Below are 18,058 nucleotides of genomic sequence, written 5' to 3' on the forward strand. Positions count from 1 at the left end.
TGGCAAGGTGGGGCTTTACTATGCAGGGCCAGCCCCTGGGGGAGGGGACGGGCCACCTTCCCTCAGCCCCAGACCAGCCTGCCACCCCCCCAAGGTCTGTGAACTGTTTGCCTCCCATGATGCCAAGGAGCCATAGGTGGGCCCACTCTTGTTTAAATAAAGTTTTATTGGCACAGCCTGTGCACGTTCAGTGACAGCCCCTTTCTGGGTTGGGCTGTGTAGTGGGGAAGGTGACTGAGTGGCTCATAAAACTGAAAATATTTTTTAAAAAGTGCCGGCTGACCTTGCCCTACACAATTCAGAGACCCCAGCCAAGGCAGGAGGTCAGGTTCCCATGGAGACCCCGGGATGGCTTTGTACAGGTTTTGGGGACAGAAGACAGCCCAAGACTCCATGCTGGGGCTTTGGGACCCACTGCCTCCTCCCCATAGAGTCCGTGGGCCTGTGTGTGCATCCACGGGGAGGGAAGGCGCCTTCTCTTGGGGCGATCTGCGCCCCCCTGCGCTCCTTTCTTGGCAGCCACCAAGCCTGACGTCCTGCAGAGGGCATCCGTGGGCATCGTGGACCAGAACACCTGCAGCGCGCTGTACAACTTCTCCCTCACCGACCGCATGCTCTGCGCCGGCTTCCTGGAGGGCAGGGTGGACTCCTGCCAGGTGGGCGACCCCGGGGTGGCCGGGGGTGTGGATGGGACCCTGGATTTCACCAGCACTCAGGGAAACCCAGAGGGGGGGCCCGGTAGGTATCTTATCCATGAGACCCCAATCCACGGAGGCTGGGGGTGCAGCTCAGTGGGAGCGCTGGCCTAGCAGGTGCAGAGCTCCGGGCTCCGTGCGCAGCACAAGAAAGAGGAAAGAGACAGAGAGCAAAGCTTAGCAATGCATGAATAAACGTTTTTTCCAGTCCGGGGCATGGATCTACCTCTCCAGCTCTGTTTCTTTCTTCTGAGTTCTGCCAAGTGGCTGAGTTAACCCAGGCCTGGTGTGAAGGTACCATCTTCAGGCCTCAGGCTGCATTGACTGCCGTGCCACCCACCCCATTCCAGTGCTTGGCACGCAGCCGTAAACATTCATTCAACCTGAGCAGCTTACCCATTACGATGACAGAGGAGGGACCAGAGCGATACCCTGCTGAGCCCAGCTCGAAGGCGCTGCGCGGGTTCTTGTTGCGCATGCACAGGACAGGCTAATAGGCCACAGGCGCCGCGCGCCTGCCTGCACCCGCCAAAACGCTCTCAATCCCAGGCTCCTGAGTGATCGAATGTTTCAAATTGGCCCGGGAGACTCCCAGCATCCTAGTGCACTTCCGGAAGCACTTGTTGGTCACCCGCTGGACGCCGGAAATCCCAAGTACCATAGGAGAATCGAGTAGAACGCCCAGAAGCTCTTGCAAGGCTCTATGCGCACGCGCAGTAGAGATCCCAGCGGCACACCCGGAAAGGGCTTTCAGTACCTAGGCCCCGCCCCCGGAGCTCGTAACCCGCGCATGCGCACACGGATCCGACGCTTCGGCACCATCGCGAACTGTTGTGCAGAAAGGTGATGGCGCCAGAAATACTCCCGGTTTTCAGAGCCACTAAACAAGCAGCGACTAAAACCCGAGTGTTTATTGGAGTGTTGTACAAAAGTTTCCAGTCTTAAAATGTATATTACAAATCGAGGGGCGAAAAAAGAACACACGTTTGGCATGCATGTTAAAAACCCCCAGAGCGCAGCCCCAGCCCCGCGTCCCTCGCAGGCCGGGCGGGCGGGCGGTGTCCAGGCAGACACGTTCCCAGAGCAGGTCGGCAGTGTCCACGCAGCTCCGGCCGTGCTGGGTTAAAACGGGCTGCGGGAGCGGGCGCGGGGCCAGAACGGGCGGCGCTGCAGGGGGCTGAGCTGAGCCAAGCTGTGCGCACCGGGGGAGCCCCGGCCCCACGGCCACCACCCACTGCGGGACCGGGACAGCACCCGATGGCCGGGGCTGCCGACCATCGGCCTCCAGCGCTGGCTGCCCGCGCGGTCCCCACCTTCCCCCAAGCAAGGGCATTCGGGGAGCCCAAAGGGGTGACGGGGCAGGGTGGAGGAAGCCACCTCTGAGATCAGGAGGGTTCCCAAGGAGAGCAAGCGGACAGGGACAGGAGCCGGGGAGAGCCGAGCAGATGCGGGCCGGGTGAGCCCAAGAGCCCGCTTTCCGGAGCCAGCAAGCAGCGGCTCGGGCGGTCTGAGACTCAGCTGCACTTTCTGAAGGACGCTGGCCACTAGGGACTACAGAGCGCCTGGACAGGTGACCCCCGGGAGGATGACAGGAGCCCCTGGAGCTGCACCCAGGTGAGCTGCACACTGACGTATGTAAAAAAATAAATATCCATTAAAAAAATAACTTCTGTGTATCTACGTGGCAGGGCCAGTGGTGATGGCGGGAAGGGCCGGGGTGGGGGCCAAGCACCGGGCTGCAGAGGGGAGCCCTCCACGTGGGGCCACCTGGGCCAGGGGTCTGGCTGGGTGACGTAACCTCAGTGGAAGTCACGGAGGAAGTGACACTCACTACACACGTGCAGGAACCCAACAGGCAGCACAGAGCTCCCACAGGTGGACCCAGGGCTGCCCCACCAGGTGTGTGGTGGGGGCCCAGACACCAGCTGCACGTCCTCCCGCCGCCTTGTCCCCTCCATGTCACAGTGACAAAGCCTGGAAGGGCAGGGCCCCGCCCAGGCCGCCTCCTCTCCTGCTGTGGGTCTTGCAGGGCCAGGACCAGATCCGTGGAGATGGCTCCAGGACCGAGGCCCAGGAAAGGGGGCCGCCTGCCCGGCAGGACCCGAGTCACCAGGGATGTCTGGGCTCAGGCCACTCCCCGATGCTCCCTTCAATCCTGATCCCCGGGTGCCACCCAATGACGACACGTGGTGTCCCCGACACCCCGCACCAGGTCGGAACCTGGATTCTGATTTTGGTTCTGAAAAAGCTTCACACAGCTTACACCCCACTCCCTGATGGCAGCCCTGTCCTCTCGGTCTCCAGGTTCCTGGCCCTGGGCCTGGAATTCATCCTAATGGGCACCGAGGGGCAGCGTGGGGGACAGAAAGTCTGGGCAGCACACGGGGGTGACAAAGGGACAGTCCAGGGACACCACTGACGGGGAAGCCCCTCAAGACCCCACCTCTATGCGCTGGTGGTTTGCTTAAAATCCGGCTGAAATGTGTCCAGAACTAATGAAATTCATGATAGCAAAGCAGCCCCCGGGTCTGCGGGAGGGCGCCAGGGCAGCAGGGTCACATCAGGCGGCAGCCCCTGGCAGGGGTCCGAGGGTCACCCTGGTAGGAAGGCGGGAGGACAGGGCACCAGGGTCAGGCCAGGCTGGAGGCTCAGTGGCCACACAGAGTGGCTCACTGGGTCCCCGGTCCTGACTCCCGGGCTCCCTCTGGTCCCCGGCCTCAGCCACAGGCACTTCCTAGGTTTCGGTCTGGAAGTCAACACAGCGCTGTGTGCTCGCTCAGCCCCTCCCTGGCAGGCAACCCACTGCCAGTGCTGGGCACACCAGGGGCCAGGGTCAGCTCTGCACACCCCTGTCCTGGTGCAGGGCTACCTGCTGGTGGAAGAGATCTTCCTCGCCGAATTCTGCGTCCTCCTCCTCCTCGTCCTCCTCCCCATTCTGCACAGCTGAGGTCTGCTTCACAGCTCTCACGGCCACTTCCTGTGTCAGGCGAGGGCCACCATGCTCAGGCTTGCTGTGGCCCCTGCCCTGCAGACGCCACCCAGGCACGGGCCTGGGGCTGCCCACAGCAGCTCCTCCACCCCGCCAGAGGACTCTGGCACTTGGACCTGGGGTGCTGGACACACAGGACCCGAGGCCCCAGCCCTGGCACCCACCTCCCCGTCGGCGTTGACTAGGACAGTGCGGAAGCTCTTGCCGGTGCCCCAGCTGCTCTGGGTCTTCCAGACGAGTGTTGAAGGGGGACTGTGGGCCACCCCTGCACCTGACGCCCACACCTGCAGACCCAAGGCCCACAGGTCAGTTGTGGGCCTGTGCCAGGGGTCCTTAGGCGGGGATGACCCTCCCGTCCTGCCTCGGAGTTCCGCGCCTGCCCACACATTGGACACCCCCTGCCGGCACCTGCTGGCCTCTCTCCATCCCACCCTTCAGGCCTGTCCTGTTGCCACCTACCGTGACCGTCTGGCTGGCCCGCAGGACATACTTGGGTGTGAACTTGTAGGCAATCTCATCGCCCTCGAAGACCTGCCTCTTGATCTTCCAATTCCCCAGGGACTGATCCTGGAGGTGGACACCTGGCTGACCCTCGGCCCGCCACGTGGCGCCCCTGTGCCCAGCAGCCCTAGCCTCCCAGCGAGGCGGCTTACCTTGTCCGAGTGGTTCTTGAGCCGCACGAACCTGCCCTCCAGGTCCACCTCCTCGATGCTGACGCCGCCCGTGGCCGAGGCCTGCTGGGCCAGGTGGAAGCTGCCGCTGCCGCTGCCGCTGCCGCCACTGCTGCTGCTGCTGCCCAAGCCGATGCCACTGGAGCTGGAGCCGCTGCCCGGCGTCTCCTCCACCTCCACCCGCCGGCGCTTGCCTCGACCTGGGCGCCCGGCCGTGGACACACTGCTGGTGCTGCTGCTTGAGGTGGCCCTCGAGATGGTGACCCGGGAGGACGGGGTGGGCGTCAGCTTCAGCCTGGGTGTGGCACGGGGAGGGCGTCACAGGCGGCCCCAGGGCTGGGGCCCCGGCTGCCCCAAGACTCCCGCCACCCACCGCTCCTCCTCGCCCTCCAGCAGCTTCCGGTAGGCGCTGATCTCCACGTCCAGGGCCAGCTTCACGTCCAGCAGCTCCTGGTACTCAGCCAGCTGCTGCTGCATGGCATCGCGCATCTGCGTCATCTCCTGCTCCTTGGTGGCCAGGAGAGCCCGGAACTTGTCCTGCTCCCCGGCCAGGGCCGCCTCCAACTCCCGGGTGCGCTCCTCGGCGGCGCTCGCCTGCGGAGGGCGGGGTGGTGGCTGGGTCAGCACGGCCTCCCGGGTCCCCGGTGCCCACCCGACCCGCGCCTCTGCTGCGGCCCCATGTCCGGCCTGGCTGCCAGCTCCTGCCTTGGCCACGGGGCCGCGTGGGGCCGGGCCCACCTTGCTCTGGAGGCTGGAGAGCTGGAAGCCGAGGGACTCCATGCGCACGCGCGCCTCCTGCAGCTCCTCGCGTGCAGCGCTGGCCGCCTTGTCGTTCTGGTCGGAGCTCAGCCTGGCGTTCTCCAGCTTGGGGGGACATAGGGGGGCGGTGAGACGCGGGCGGGGGCGGCCGGCCCCGACCCCCGCAGCGCCCCGGCACCTTGGCCTGGTAGGTCTGCTCCAGCTCCTGCCGGTAGAGCTGCACTTGCTGGTCGTGCTGGCTGCGCAGCTCCTCCAGCGCCTGGGCCATCTTGAAGTCGTACTCCTGCTGCCGGCTGCTGTCCACCTCCACCAGGCGCCGCTCGTGCCGCCTGCGGGACTCCCGCACCTCCTGCGGGGATCGGCCAGGTGAGCCTGGGCACAGACCCCACCCACCGGGGTCCCCAGGCCCAGCAGTGCAGCTCGGGACCTCCCTGGAGACCTGGCCCCAGAAGACCCACAACATTCACAGGAGCCCAGCGTCCCTCGGTGGACGGAGGGGCACACGGCGAGGTCCGTCCCGTGCGGGAATGTCCTGGGCTGTGACACTCGCCACAGCATGGAGGACCTTAGAGACGCTGTGTCCAGCAAGAGACGCCGGGCAGGACACAGCGTGGGGTTCCGGACAGGAGGGGCAGGACCGTGAATGCACAGACAGGAAGTAAGCCGGGCATGGTAGTGCCCTCCTGTCCTCCCAGCACTGGGGAGGCTGAGGCAGGAGGATCGCTGGGAAGTCGGGACCAGCCTGGGCTACCATGAGCTCAGGCAGCCTGGACTGCACAGCAATACCCTGTCTCAAAATAATAATAATAATAATAGTGATCCAAGACAGAAAGCAGCCTCAGGGGTGCAGGCAGCCGATGGCTCCCAGGCCCGGCCCTGCAGTGATTCTGGAGACCGGATCTCCTAGGCAGTGTGAGCTGACCACGAACGCACTGGGTGGCCCAGGCTGCTCAAATTCTCTAAGATCCTCCTGCCCCGAGTCCGGAGGGCCGGGGTCACAGGTGTGCACCACCACGCCCAGCTTGTAAGACCTATTCAATGTGCTGGATGACTGGACTGCTAGGTTAGTGTGAGCTCACGGCATGGGGACCGCATCCCCCACAGCTGTTAGCTAAGAGGAGAAGCGGGTGGGTGTGTGTGTGTGCCACCTGTCATCCCAGCTCTCGGGAGGCTGAGGCAGGAAGGTGGCTGCAAAAGAGGCCGGTCTAGGCTACACAGTGAGACCCCGTCTCTAAAACAAACACACACACACCGAGGCAAAGGGGAGGCAGTACTGACAGCCCAGTCCCCAAGGCTGGGCCCAAACAGGAGCCCCAAGTCCTCAGGGCAGCAGTGGGGAAGACAGGGCCGGGCAGTGACGGGCCCCCAGGCACATGTGCCGCCAGGGAGCTCCCCAGGTGCCCAGAGGAAGCTGCCTCTTCCGAGGCTTAAGTTGCTCTAGCACAGGAGTTGGGTCCCCCACACTGTGGGTTTGGGGGGCGCAGGGAAGGCCATCTCTGAAGAACGTGGGCCTCTTTTGCAGCCAGTGGAGCTGTGCCTGGCCGCCAAGGACACCCACCTGCACGGTGCCCTGCAGGGACTTCAGCCAGGGGCCCTTCTGGGGCGCCCTCCTGGCTGTCCTCGGGGCAGTCTCCCCGCTTCCCTTCGCCGCTCCCTGTGTGGGTCTCTTCCTGTGTCCCCTCCCAGGGCTCCCTATGGGGTCAGGTCCCATCACAGATCTCTCTGCAGGCTCCGTGGCTCTCGGTGCAGTCTCGGGGCTCCCTACAGCTTCCTTCAGGGGCTCTGTGTCCCTTGCGGCTCTGTGGGCAGCCTCCTCCCTGGGCTCCTGCCGTCTCCTCCCGAGCTGCCTCCCAGGAGTATCAGTGGCTCCGTGCTCCCGAGAGCACCTCTGGGCAGACCCCCTCCGGGGCTGTGGGTCCCTCCTTGGCCTCTTTGAGAGCTCTCTCCCCGGGTCTGGTTCCCCCACCCTGGGTCTCTGGCCAGGTCCCCAGATGATCGATTCCCGCCCAGGGGTCTCTGCAGCCTCCTCTGTGACCCCCGCGGGTTCTGTCTTCATTTTGGGCTCCCGCAGCACAGTGTTCCCAGGCTCCCTCAGGGGTCTGGGGTCCTCCATGGGTTCCTTCTCAGGTTCAGGTTCCCTGGTGGCTCTGTTCCTGGGATCCCCGAGGCCTCGGGCAGCCCTGGCAGGCCTCCTCCCTGGCCTCCTCCTGAGTCCCCTGGCACCTCGACCTCTCTCTGAGCCCCTGGGGAGCCGGGCACAGCCCTGAACCTGCACGCCCATCCTCCCTCCCGGCCCAGAGTCGTCTCTCCCCCCCCCCCAGCACTGGCTGCTGCAGCAGTCCCACCAGGGATTCCGGGGTGCACTGTGACCTCACCAGTGGGCTCTGGTGGGCGGGGCCAGCCAGAGGAGCCCATGGGCCCAGGCCCCACCCACGGCCAGAACACGGGACTGGGTCACTCCAAGCCAGCCCCAAGGTTTCCCCAGGGCCAGCGGCCCAGAGACATGGAGGCTGCAGACTGGGGGAGCGGGGCCCGGAGTGTAGATCAGGGTGACGGCCCCTGATGTCTGGATCCCTTGACCCATCAGTGGGACCCCTGTGGAAACAGACTCTGCAGGTCTTACTGGGGTGAGGGCTTCGAAACAAGATTCTGGGTTACTCAGGGAGCCCCAAGTCCAGGGACAAATGTCCTTAAAGACACTCGCAGAAGGGGGACACAGTCCTGAGTAAGTAAAAACAGTCCGGAGCCCCGTCCTTGTGACCTGCGGGAACCGTGGTCCCCAGGGCTGGGGAGGGGACAGACCCGCGTCCACCAGAGGCTGGTGCAGCCCCAGAGCAGCCAGGGAGCCCGCACCTCCTCGCACACGCTCTTCTGGAAGTCCAGCTCCTCCTGCAGGCTCTGGCAGCGGTTTTCCAGGTCCACGCGCATCAGCGTCTCCTTCTCCAGCTGCTGTTTGGCCACCGCGTGGCCGTCCTCTGCCTGGGGACACAGGACGGGGGACTATGGCATCTGCCCACATGCCGTGGCGGCGGCGGCAGCAACAGTGACCCCGGTGGCCCCCGCGCCTACCTTGGCCACCTGCGCCCGCAGCTCGGCCACCTCGCCTTCCAGGCTGCGCTTGTCACTGAGAGCAGCGGCCAGCTCGCCCTCACTGCGGTGGAATAGGGACTCCAGGTCCTTCACGCGGCCCTGGGCCACTGTGAGCTCGCCCTCCCGCTTCTTGGCGCTGAAAGTCAAGAAGGGGCCTTAGCCAGAGGGCCGAGCAGCTGCCTGGCCTTCCGTCCTGTGGGACAGGGCGCCCGGCTGGCCGGGCAAAGACGCAAGGGTCATCAGAGCCACCCCCACAGGACCCGCCGCCCACAGAGAGCGTGCAAAGCCAGATCAGGCCCCTTCCTGGGTGTGTGCCAGGTGGGATAAACATACACTGCCTTTTAACCCTGATTCTAGGAAGACACACTGCTATAAGCCTCGTCAGAAATCCCCTCCTGCCCGCTTCAGACACAATCACCTCTTTTAAAAAGGACACGTTTGCAGTACAGAAGGTAATGCGCGCTGAGGCCACACCCCGCACTTGGGAGGCTGAGGCAGGAAGGTCAACACATGTTCTGAAACCCACAATAGTGAGGCCAAGGTCAGCCTGAGCTACACACCAAGACTCTGCCTCAAAAATAAGCCAGCCGAGCCGGGCGTGGTGGCTCATGCCTGTAATCCTAGCACTCGGGAGGCTGAGGCAGGAGGATCACCACGAATTCAGGCCAGCCTGGACTACAGAGCAAGGCCCTGTCTCAAAAACCACCAACAACAAGGGAAAGGCCGCCTGGAGTCGTCGGGGGAGGGTGACTGCTTGAGACTGGACAGATGGGGTGGACAGTCAGCCTGGCCCTGGGACACCGGCCTGGGACCAAGGAGGTCAGGGACCCGAGCACCTGGATTTGGAAATTGGTATTCACCCTTCAGGGCAGGGGACGGACCCCAGAGCCTTTGCCCTGCTACACCCCGGCCCTCTTTAGTTTTACCCCGAGATGGGGTCTCTCCGAGGGGCCAGGCTGGCTGAGAATTCCCCTCAGTTGAGGCCGGAGCCCGGCAGGCCTCCCTCACCCCTGGGTCCCCCAGCAGGTGGCCACGGTGGCAGCTCCTGGCACACAGGCAGAGCGCTGGCTCCCGGGGCCTGGACATGTGGCCCCTGTGACTGCGTCGCCACATTCCGGCTTGGGGACCCTATGGACCCTGAGTCACCTGGGCAGTGCTTCCTTAGGCCACCGGCTGCCTGCAGGAAGGGGACCCAGCAGGAAGGGGCCCAGGGCTGCAGGCTGCGGTGGAGGATGGTCTGTGACAAGGGGCACATCTGTCACCTGGGAGACATTGCAGAAAGTCAAGGGGCAGCTAAGTGATGGGGACCCCGTTGGCTGAATGCACAGGACACACGGGACCAGATCCTGTCACACAGGACGCCTGCTGACGGACACACCGGGGGAGCCGAGCGACCTGTGGGGTCTCAAGGCTGGGCCCTGAGCATCCACTTCCAGGACCTCAGTTCCCCTGGCTCCCAGGACCTCTGTGGGGAGCATCTGGCAGGGCCCCTACCTCTTGGTGACCTCCTCCAGCTCAGCCCTCAGCTTCCCCATCTCAATCTGCAGCCGGGCGCGCTCGCAGGCCGTCTCATCCAGGACCCTCCGGGCATCAGCCAGCTCGGACTCGTACAGCGCCTTGATGCCGCTCACCTGGGGGATGCAGCGATCAAGGAGGTGCCCCAAGCTTCGGCACCCAGAGAAAGGGGGCCCCGGTCACCCAGCTCAGCCAGGCAGGGAGCTGCCAGGAGTGGGCACCCTGAGCAGGAGGCAGACAGCCTGGTGACCCTTTCCAGGACAATCTGTCCCTTTCCCAAGTACCAGCTCACAGCACGGGGGCGCACCCAGGCTGCGCAGCCTGTGACCTGGGGTGCCAGCCCTTCGATGGGTTTGCGTCCCTGCCAGACAGGGGGCCTCACCCCACACCTGCATGGCGGCTTGCAGGGCCCCCAGCTTCTGCCATGGCCAGAAGAGGTTCACTTCCCACGTCCCTAGCTCCCCAAACCAGAAACGCAGTGGGACGTCTAATGAGTCCCCCCGTCAACATAGGGGTGCAGGTCATTCTGCGGGGGGACCCCTGGCCTCTGTGCACCCTCCACTCCACAAATGTCTCTAGATAGGACCCAGACCCCCACAGCCCCAGCTCAGGGTCCCCTAACATAATAAATACGCTTTATTCTCTCCAGCTGACAACAGGACTTCTGAAGAAAGACACGTCACCACCCGAGTCCCCAGCTGTCTTGGGGCAGCCTGTGACTGGGGTTCCGTCCCTCACGGGCAGCCCAGGCCCCAGCTGTTCGTGCTGCCCCCGCAGAGCCACGCATGCCCCCCTCCAAGTCACCAGCTGCCGGTGAAGCCCAGGGCACAACTGGCACCAGACCTCTGCACTTGTCCCCAGGGAGGGGCCCCCTCAGCCTGCCACCCGCCCGCCTTGCCTCGGCCACACGCGCCAGCCGGGAGCACAACTCGGATTTCTTGGTGGCCCGCTGCCCTCCCCTAATCCTCGGCCGTACGCAAAGCACAGGTGACCTGCCACCTCCCAGCCGCTGCGGCTCTGCGGCTCTAACCAGAGACAGCCGGCCCTGCGTCGGGGCAGGACAGGAGACGGTGCGGCTGCAGGGTAAATGGGGTCACCCCCGCTCCTCAATGGGAACCCAGGAGACCCAGAATCACATCTAGAACTGGCAGCATGGACCGAGAGCCTTGCCCATCCCCCAAGCCGAGGGAGCCTGCGGGGCACCGAGGCTCCCTCCCCAGCCTCTGAGCCCCGCAGGTCTGCGATGGTGGTAACCCTTGTCTCCCCAGCCTCAGCCGGCAGTGCTGGGATGACCGGGCATCATGGAACTTTTAACCCTAATTTAGAAACCCCCGCTGGCTGGGGGAGGCTGGCAGCTGCGATCCCAGGCACTCGGGAAGGCGAGGCAGGAGCCGCACAACTTTGAAGCCAGCCAAGGTGACTTAGCAAGACCCTGTCTCAAAATAAAAATAAAATTATAAACAGCGGGACCCTGGGTTCCACCTCAGAACCTCCAGAAAGTAAAGGAAGAGCTCCCATTAAGATACAGCTCATCTCGCTGGGCCAGCAGGGCAAGCCTGTCACCCCAGCACTCGGCAGGCTGAGGCAGGAGGGTCGCTGTGTGTTTACGGTCAGCCTGGGCTGCACAGTGAGCTCAGGGCAGGCGGAGCTGCACAGCGAGACCCTGTCTCAGAAAGACAAAACTGCCCGCCTCTTCTGTCATCCAGCTCCGGGGGAAACTCCGACACCGCCCTGGCCGAGGGCCGCCCTCCAGGAGCTCTGACTGGTCCTCCTTAAGACTGCATGAGGGTCCCAGGAGTAAGTTTGAGAAAGTCACACCCCAGGCAGCCCCGGGAGACCCGAGGACCGATGTGACATGGGATCTGGGGACGGAAAAGGGCACGGGGCATGAGGGCACACTGAGGAGACGGCAGCCAACCCTGCACACCGTTGCTTTGGGGGTGGGGGGCAGCTGTCTCACTGTGCAGCCCCGGCGGCCCTGCACTCGGGGACCTCCCACCCCAGCCTCCCGAGTGCTGGGGTGACAGCCGTGCGCCACACGCCAGGACGCTTTAGGAACAGCGACTGCGGCCAGCACTGCACACTCCTGCCCACAGCACGCCCCGCCCCCCATGCCCTTCTGGCCCGCAGCTGGCGGGGGGCGGGGGGTGGGGGGCTCTAAGCTTCTCAGAGGGCACAGGGCAGGCAGGGAGCGCGTGTGGATTCCTGACGCCAGCAATCACAGCGGGCTCCCCCCCTGTGGTGCACTCTCCCCAAACACGGACCGCTCCAAGTATTTCTGTGCCGTCTGGCGGAAGAGAGGAGGCCACACACACACACACACACACACACACACACACACACCGGCGAGGCATGGCAGGGAACCTCCCACAGCCCCTCTCCGCAGGGACAGGCGACCTGTCGGCCTCGGGGCTGACAGGACCTCCTGTCTGGCGATGTCCCTGTGAGCACCATGCCTAAGAAATCCCAACAGATGTGGAGCACACGCTGGCCCAAGGGTGGGGGTGGCAGATGACCCGAGGTGGCCTTTCCCTGGGTGGCACAGACACACAGCATGGCACAGCTTGGCCAAGGTTTCCCGGGCACTAATTCCCCCGGGCGGGCCACCTGCAGCCCTGCTCCGGCCAGCCCTCCCGGATGGCAGGTGCCCCTGCAGTGCCATTTCTCCGACAACCCGCTCCAGGACCTGCACTCCTCCGTCCCCTGCACCAGCACGAGAGCCCCACGAGCATCCCCAGCGCAGGTTCAGGGCCCACACTTGTCCCGGCTCTGAGTCCCGTGGGAGGCAGGACGGGGGACAGGAGAGCAGGGGCCAGGAGCACCAGACCTCCTTCAGCCCAGGGGACACAGTGCTCCGAATGGCACCGAATGGCCCTGGACCTCCGTGACCTCCCCACCTCCTGCAGCCTGATCCCTAACCGTAGCCCTGCTGGCCAGGCAGGCCACTCCCTGGCCGCCATGCGACCACTCTGTGGCAGCCCTGTGCACAGAGCAGGGTCCCCACACTCACCCACTAAAGACAATGCCAGCCTACAGAGCTGTCCCAGGAGCCCCCTGCAGACACTGAGCACCAGGGACAGGCAGGTGTCACCCACTACGGGGCTCCCCAAGCTTCCCGGAATGGCTGCCTGACCTGCAGCCCCCCTACCAGCTTCAGAGCTGAGATGCAGGGGCACCAAGGCCCACAGGGGACCTGCAGCCACCCATCCAGGGGTCCTGTGTGGGTAGCTCCCACATGCCCTCCAGGCCCTGCACCCTGAGGGTCCACAGGACACAGAGGGCCTGCAGGACAAGGCACCTCAGGACTCCAGAGCCTGACACAACCTGCAGGGCAGGACCTGGGGCCTCCACAGGAGGCTGTCATGCATGCGCCCTGAGGCCACACGGAGGCTCCAGCAGGTCTGGGGCCGTGTGCACACAGGCCCCAGTCACCCGCACCTACAGGTGGGACAAAGGACTCCTAGAAGTGCTTGCTCTGGGCACCAGAAGCAAGGAATCAGGATGCCAGCTTCTGCAACCTGTCCAGGAGCCCTTGCAGGGTTAAGAGACTCCCAGAAGACCATGGTCAGACCCCCTACTTCACCTGGCCTCCAGAGTCAGGGCACAGTCGAGACCCTCCGTCCCAGAGGAGGAAGCCCACAGAGGACACAGCTCAGTGCTGTTCCCTCCCCTCGGCTGCAGGGGAGCCCTGGGCCCACCCCAAACCCAAGGGCTCTTGCTGCAGCTACTGCCTGAAGCCTGCCTGCTGGTCCCCTCAGATTCCCTTGCAGGTGGCAATGGGCTCCAGGCCAGTGGGCTCACTCAGGGCCACCCAGATTTCCCACTGAACCCCTCCCCAGAGGCCCATCCACTGCAGGCCCACGGTGGGGGAAGCATACCCCACTCACGGACCTCCCCTGCATTCACACCAAGGCCTGGATTCCCACCTGGATTCTCCCCCAAATCCCACAAGGAGACCAAGTGACTCGGCCAGGACCAAGTATTCTCCCTCCTGAGCGCCCCCTCCTCAGAGACCAGACACTTCCCCCATTCCCTCCTGGAATGGGAACACCCACACCACCCGGCCAAGACGCCCTTATGCTCAGTTAGGGGTTAGGTCCACGCTGGATTAGATCTCCTCAGTCAGGGGCCCCCCAAATCTCCACAAAATCCTACTAGGCATAAAGCATGAGACCTCAAGACTGCAGCCTGACCCTCAGGGGTGCCCCAAATCCTGGGGACCCCTTGCTGGGTGGGATGGTCCTGTCTGCACTCCTCCCTGGAGGGTGCCTGAAACATTTTCTGGGGGCCTCCCAAAGAAGGCCTCTACTCTTCTATTCCTTTTGCTGAGAGATCCCCCAAAATCTATGATCCTTCAATAGGCAGGGTTTAACCAGTCTGACTCCGCTGTCCTTGGGGGTTCCCCAAACCACTAGATCCCGACAGCCGGGCCACCACCAGACCCCGGGGGAAGGCACTGCCTGCCTGGAGGCACTGCCCCTCAATCAGGGGTCCCCCCCAAACCTACAAGAATCCCCAAAGGGTAGCCACAGCCTGCGCCTCTCACTTGGGGTCCACCAAACCACTCCGCAGACCCCCTGTGTCAGGGGTACCCCAGATATGGGACAGCTCTGTGGGCGGGGCCTGCCAGTTCACATCTCCCCGAGACCTCGGGGCGGGGGGCCTCAGGACAGCCCCTGATCTGCACTCCTTGCTGAAGAGGCCCCGGGATACCCCAGAGGACGCCGTCGGCCTGATTTGCATTCCTCCCTCCGGGTCCCCGAAATCCCCTCGGACCTCTAGGGGGCGGGGCTAGCCGAGCGTGGACGCCTCGGGTCGGGGCGCCCCGGGATCCCCCAGAACCCTCGGTGGGCGGGGCTTGCCCGGCCTGTCCCTGCCCTTCGGGGATCCCCCGAAATTCCTAGGGGCCCCCCAGGGAGCGCCCGGCCCGTGCACCTTGCTCGGGGTCCCGCAGCCCTGCCGGTGCGCGTCGCCTCCCCGCTTGGCCCCCGATCCCGCGGACCCCACGCACCTCGCGCGTGGTCACCTCCTCGCGCTCGGAGATCTTGAGCAGCAGACGGTCGTTTTCGAGTTCGAGCGCGCGGACGCGGTCGATGTAGTGCGCCAAGCGGTCGTTGAGCTCCCGCAGCTCCTCTTTCTCTTGCAGCCGCGACAGACGCGTAGGCGACAGGGGGGTGGCAGGTCCACCCGCACGGCTGGGCAACGGCGAGGCCATGGCGGCGGCTGCTCGCGGCCTGCTCTGATCGCGACGGCGGCCCCGGCTCGGCGCGCTCATTCAATCCGCGCCGCGCAAGATGGCGCCACCACCACCCACTGCCGCGCGGGGCACGCCGGGACTTGTGGTCCGCCAGCCGCCGCGCAGGGCTCGCCGGAAGCTGTAGTCTCTGGGCACTAAGTACGAGCGAGGCACGCCGGGAGTTGTGGTCTCCCAGCTTGGGGCTCCTCTTGACCCGCTGTGTAGGTGACAATGGAGGGTTGACATCCGGCAAGTAAAGTAGATAGAAGAATAGATACTGCGTATTCTGGGTCGTGCATGGAAGCTAAAAAAGTTAACCTCTTCGGGCTGGGGGTGTGATTCAGCGTCTTGTTTAGCATGTGAAAGCTGGGCGTAGTGGCTCACGCCGGCCATCCCAGCACTCGGGAGGCTGAGGCAGGAGGATCGTGGTAAGCTCAAGACCAGCCTGGGCTGCACAGTGAGCTCAAGGCCAGCCCGGACTGCATAGAGATCCTGTCTCAAAAAAAAAAAAAAAAAAAAAAAAAGACAAATAATAAAAGTTCAGCCAGCTGGGATGAGTGATCTCATCAGCTTTTCTCAGGCAGCAGCCCATCAGTCTGTGAGAGTAGAAAGGGGCCCCTGCACCCAGGAGAGGGAGTGGTTTTAAAGGCAGAAAAGTCGCGGGAGCACAAACAAGGAACAAAACAGACGGGTCATTTCAGAGTTACTTTGCTTGTAGGATTCAAACTCAGGAGAAAGCCGGGCGGAGCTGCAAACCTGTCATCCTCAGATTCTGGAAGGCTGAGCCGGGAGGAGCACAAACTGATGCCTAGCGTTAGCAACTCAGTGAGACCCTGTTTCAAAATTTAAAAACAGAAGAAGGCGGGGAGGCTGAAGCAGGAGGATCCCAAGTTTGAGACCACCGTAGGCAACGCAGCTAGACCCTGACCCAAAATAAAATATTTTTAAAAAGGGCTGGGAGTTTTTAGCTCAGTGGTAGAGTGCCCCTGGGTTCAGTCCTCAGTACTGCAAAAGGGGGAGGAAAAAGCGACATGTGTTTAAAGGATTGATACTGTTTTCATTTCCCTACAATAGCAACAACAGAAAATATTAAACCAGGAGCAGCGGCGCATGCCTGTCACCCCAGCACTCCGGAGGCTGAGGCAGGAGGATCGCCACAAGTCCGATGGTAGTCCGGGCTACCCAGCTTGACCCTGTCTCAAAATTACAAATACATAAATAAAACCTTAAGCCAGGGCTGGAGTGTGGGTCAGGGGCGAGGACTTCCGGAAGGTGTGTGAGGCCCCGGGTTCATCCTCAGCACCGAGGGCATTAGAAAATCATAATAAAAATTTTCTAAACACCAAAAAAATTTAAAAGACGCTAAAATATGAGGGGATCGAAGTAAAGCATGAACCAGTACAGTGGGAGGCTGGGGGTCCAGCTGCTGGAGGTCTGGGGGTGGCGTGGGGTCCCTTTTCCCATACCCCACTCCCAGATTTACCTGCAGACCCTCCCCCTTGAAGCTGGCAGCGATCACCACCTACCTGCTCGCTGCCCCCCATTTCCCTTCTAGGCCAAGGGATGCCAGCCCCCCCCCCCCCCATTAGGCAGTCTGTTCGCTTTGGGCTGTGCTCAGCTGAGATTTTTATTTTTCACTTTGGAGGCAGCTTTGACTGACTGTCAGTCTGTTCTGGAATTTGCAGCGACCCTCCTGCCTCAGCCTCCCGGGTGCTGGGATCCGGGCGCGCGCCCCCTGCCCAGCCTCAGAGCCATTGCAGCAAACCAGCAGCAGTCTAGGACTGGCGCCCTCTTCTCGGGCGGACCTCGGAGTGCGGGCTCCGCCCTCCCCACGCGCCCCTCCCCCCTGCACCCCCAGCTTTGGACTCCAAGTCCCAGAGAGCCCCGCGCTGCCCGGGGTGGTGCCGGCACTTCCCCACGCTCCTGGGGCGATTTTTAAATTTTGGCGCTGAGCGAGGAGGGGGGCGGTGACAGCTGCAGCCCCCCCAGCTGGCCCGTCCACTCCGAGGGGTCCCCGGGCTCCACACGCGTTGAGCATGTGGGGGGCGCATAGGCCCGTTTGCAGGAGGAGAAACTGAGGCACGTGCGCTCAGGGACCCGGCTAGGGACGCCCCCAGCGGGCCGTGGCGGGTGCGGGGTGAGAACCCCAACACTGACCCTGATCTCCGGGGGTTCCTGGCTCCCTACTCCCCGGTTTGGGGGTGGAGGGCCGTGGGCAGGAACCCTCGGACCCCGGGGCTGTGCAGCAGGCTCTCGGGGTTCAGGCCCCAGCCGGGGGGGGGGGGGGCATTTGGCGCCAGGTTTTCAAAAATCCCGGCCCAACGGCTCCCGGGCTCCGGCCGGCTCCCCAGCCCCGAATTCCGGAGCCTGGATCCGGGGAGACGGGAGTTCGGAGCCTGCAACCCGAAATGCACGGTCCGGATCTGGGATCTGGGATCCTGGCACCCGGACTCCAGAGCCTGACCCCAGAACCTCGAGGGTGGGGACAAATTCTGGACCCCAAAGGGAGGAGACAGAGCTCGCTGGGCCTTGATCCCCAGTGACTGCAGTAGTTCGGTTCTGTTTTAAGGCAGGATCTCTGTGCAGTCCAGGCCGGCCTCTAACTCACCAGGATGCTCCTGACTCAGCCTCCCAAGTGCCAGGATTACACCCTCTCTTCTGGATATTGGGGGGCCGGATCGTGGAAGCTGGCTCTTGAGTTCTGGATCTAGGTGCTTGGGGGCGGCTGGGTTCCAAAACCTGGCTCTTGGGGGTTGGGGTGGATTTCTGGATCCTGGATTCCACAGCCCGGAGAAATCTAGAATCTAGTATCAGAATTCAGGAACCTTCTGGTCCAAATGAAAGCTAATGAACCAGGCTGGGTAGCACAGACCTGTGACTCTCACACCCAGGAAGACGGTTACAAGGGAGTTCAAGGTCAGCCTCAAAAGAAAAAAAACAAAAAACATGCTGATAACCAGGTTTGGTGGCGCAAACCTTTCCTTCCAGAACTCTGGCAGGCTGAGGCAGGAGGCTCTCAATTTGGAGCCCAGCCTGACCAATTTAGAGAGGCCCTGTCTCAAAATAAAAAATAAAACAGGCTGGGCACGTACCTCAGTGCAGG

At 63.3% G+C, this 18,058-nt stretch overlaps 1 protein-coding gene and 1 long non-coding RNA gene across 4 annotated transcripts; one reads left to right on the plus strand and one right to left on the minus strand.

Annotated features, from left to right (window-relative positions):
- Window positions 1-148: 148 nt before the first annotated feature.
- Window positions 149-15,036, minus strand: LOC100730501 (lamin-B2). 2 transcript variants are annotated; one of them, XR_010040413.1, is made up of 13 exons: window positions 14,731-15,036; window positions 9,699-9,835; window positions 8,184-8,340; window positions 7,968-8,093; window positions 5,293-5,463; window positions 5,094-5,219; window positions 4,729-4,949; window positions 4,338-4,650; window positions 4,144-4,251; window positions 3,849-3,968; window positions 3,565-3,672; window positions 1,092-3,292; window positions 149-827 (listed from the first exon to the last, which is right to left on the minus strand). XR_010040413.1 is itself a non-coding variant. In XM_003461039.5 (12 exons), the coding sequence occupies exons 1-12, from the start codon at window positions 14,992-14,994 to the stop codon at window positions 3,251-3,253; spliced, it is 1,893 nt and encodes a 630-aa protein (XP_003461087.2). In that variant the 5' UTR covers window positions 14,995-15,036; the 3' UTR covers window positions 149-3,250. The 2 variants fall into 2 exon arrangements, 1 of the variants encoding a protein (XP_003461087.2); XM_003461039.5 differs by having other exon boundaries at window positions 149-3,292.
- LOC134471063 (uncharacterized) lies at window positions 11,431-16,256 on the plus strand. Of its 2 annotated transcripts, none has more exons than XR_010040415.1 (3): window positions 11,431-11,516; window positions 15,674-15,780; window positions 16,030-16,256. It is a non-coding gene; the product is annotated as an uncharacterized LOC134471063 (long non-coding RNA). The 2 variants fall into 2 exon arrangements; XR_010040414.1 differs by lacking the exon at window positions 11,431-11,516 and adding an exon at window positions 14,989-15,176.
- The last annotated feature ends 1,802 nt before the right edge of the window (window positions 16,257-18,058 follow it).

Source organism: Cavia porcellus, unplaced genomic scaffold (assembly GCF_034190915.1).
Source record: "Cavia porcellus strain 051 isolate PalLab524CR breed Dunkin Hartley unplaced genomic scaffold, mCavPor4.1 scaffold_17, whole genome shotgun sequence".
Taxonomy (NCBI): Eukaryota; Metazoa; Chordata; class Mammalia; order Rodentia; family Caviidae; genus Cavia; species Cavia porcellus.

Excerpts from the sequence above, each read along its gene's own strand:
- LOC100730501 (XM_003461039.5), bottom strand. The coding sequence starts at position 14,994 with ATGAGCGCGCCGAGCCGGGGCCGCCGTCGCGATCAGAGCAGGCCGCGA. Across the intron at positions 4,950-5,093 it reads TCTCCAGCCTCCAGAGCAAG|GCGAGCGCCGCCGAGGAGCG; the intron begins GTGGGCCCGGCC and ends CGCCCTCCGCAG. Across the intron at positions 3,673-3,848 it reads TAGTCAACGCCGACGGGGAG|GAAGTGGCCGTGAGAGCTGT; the intron begins GTGGGTGCCAGG and ends CGCCTGACACAG.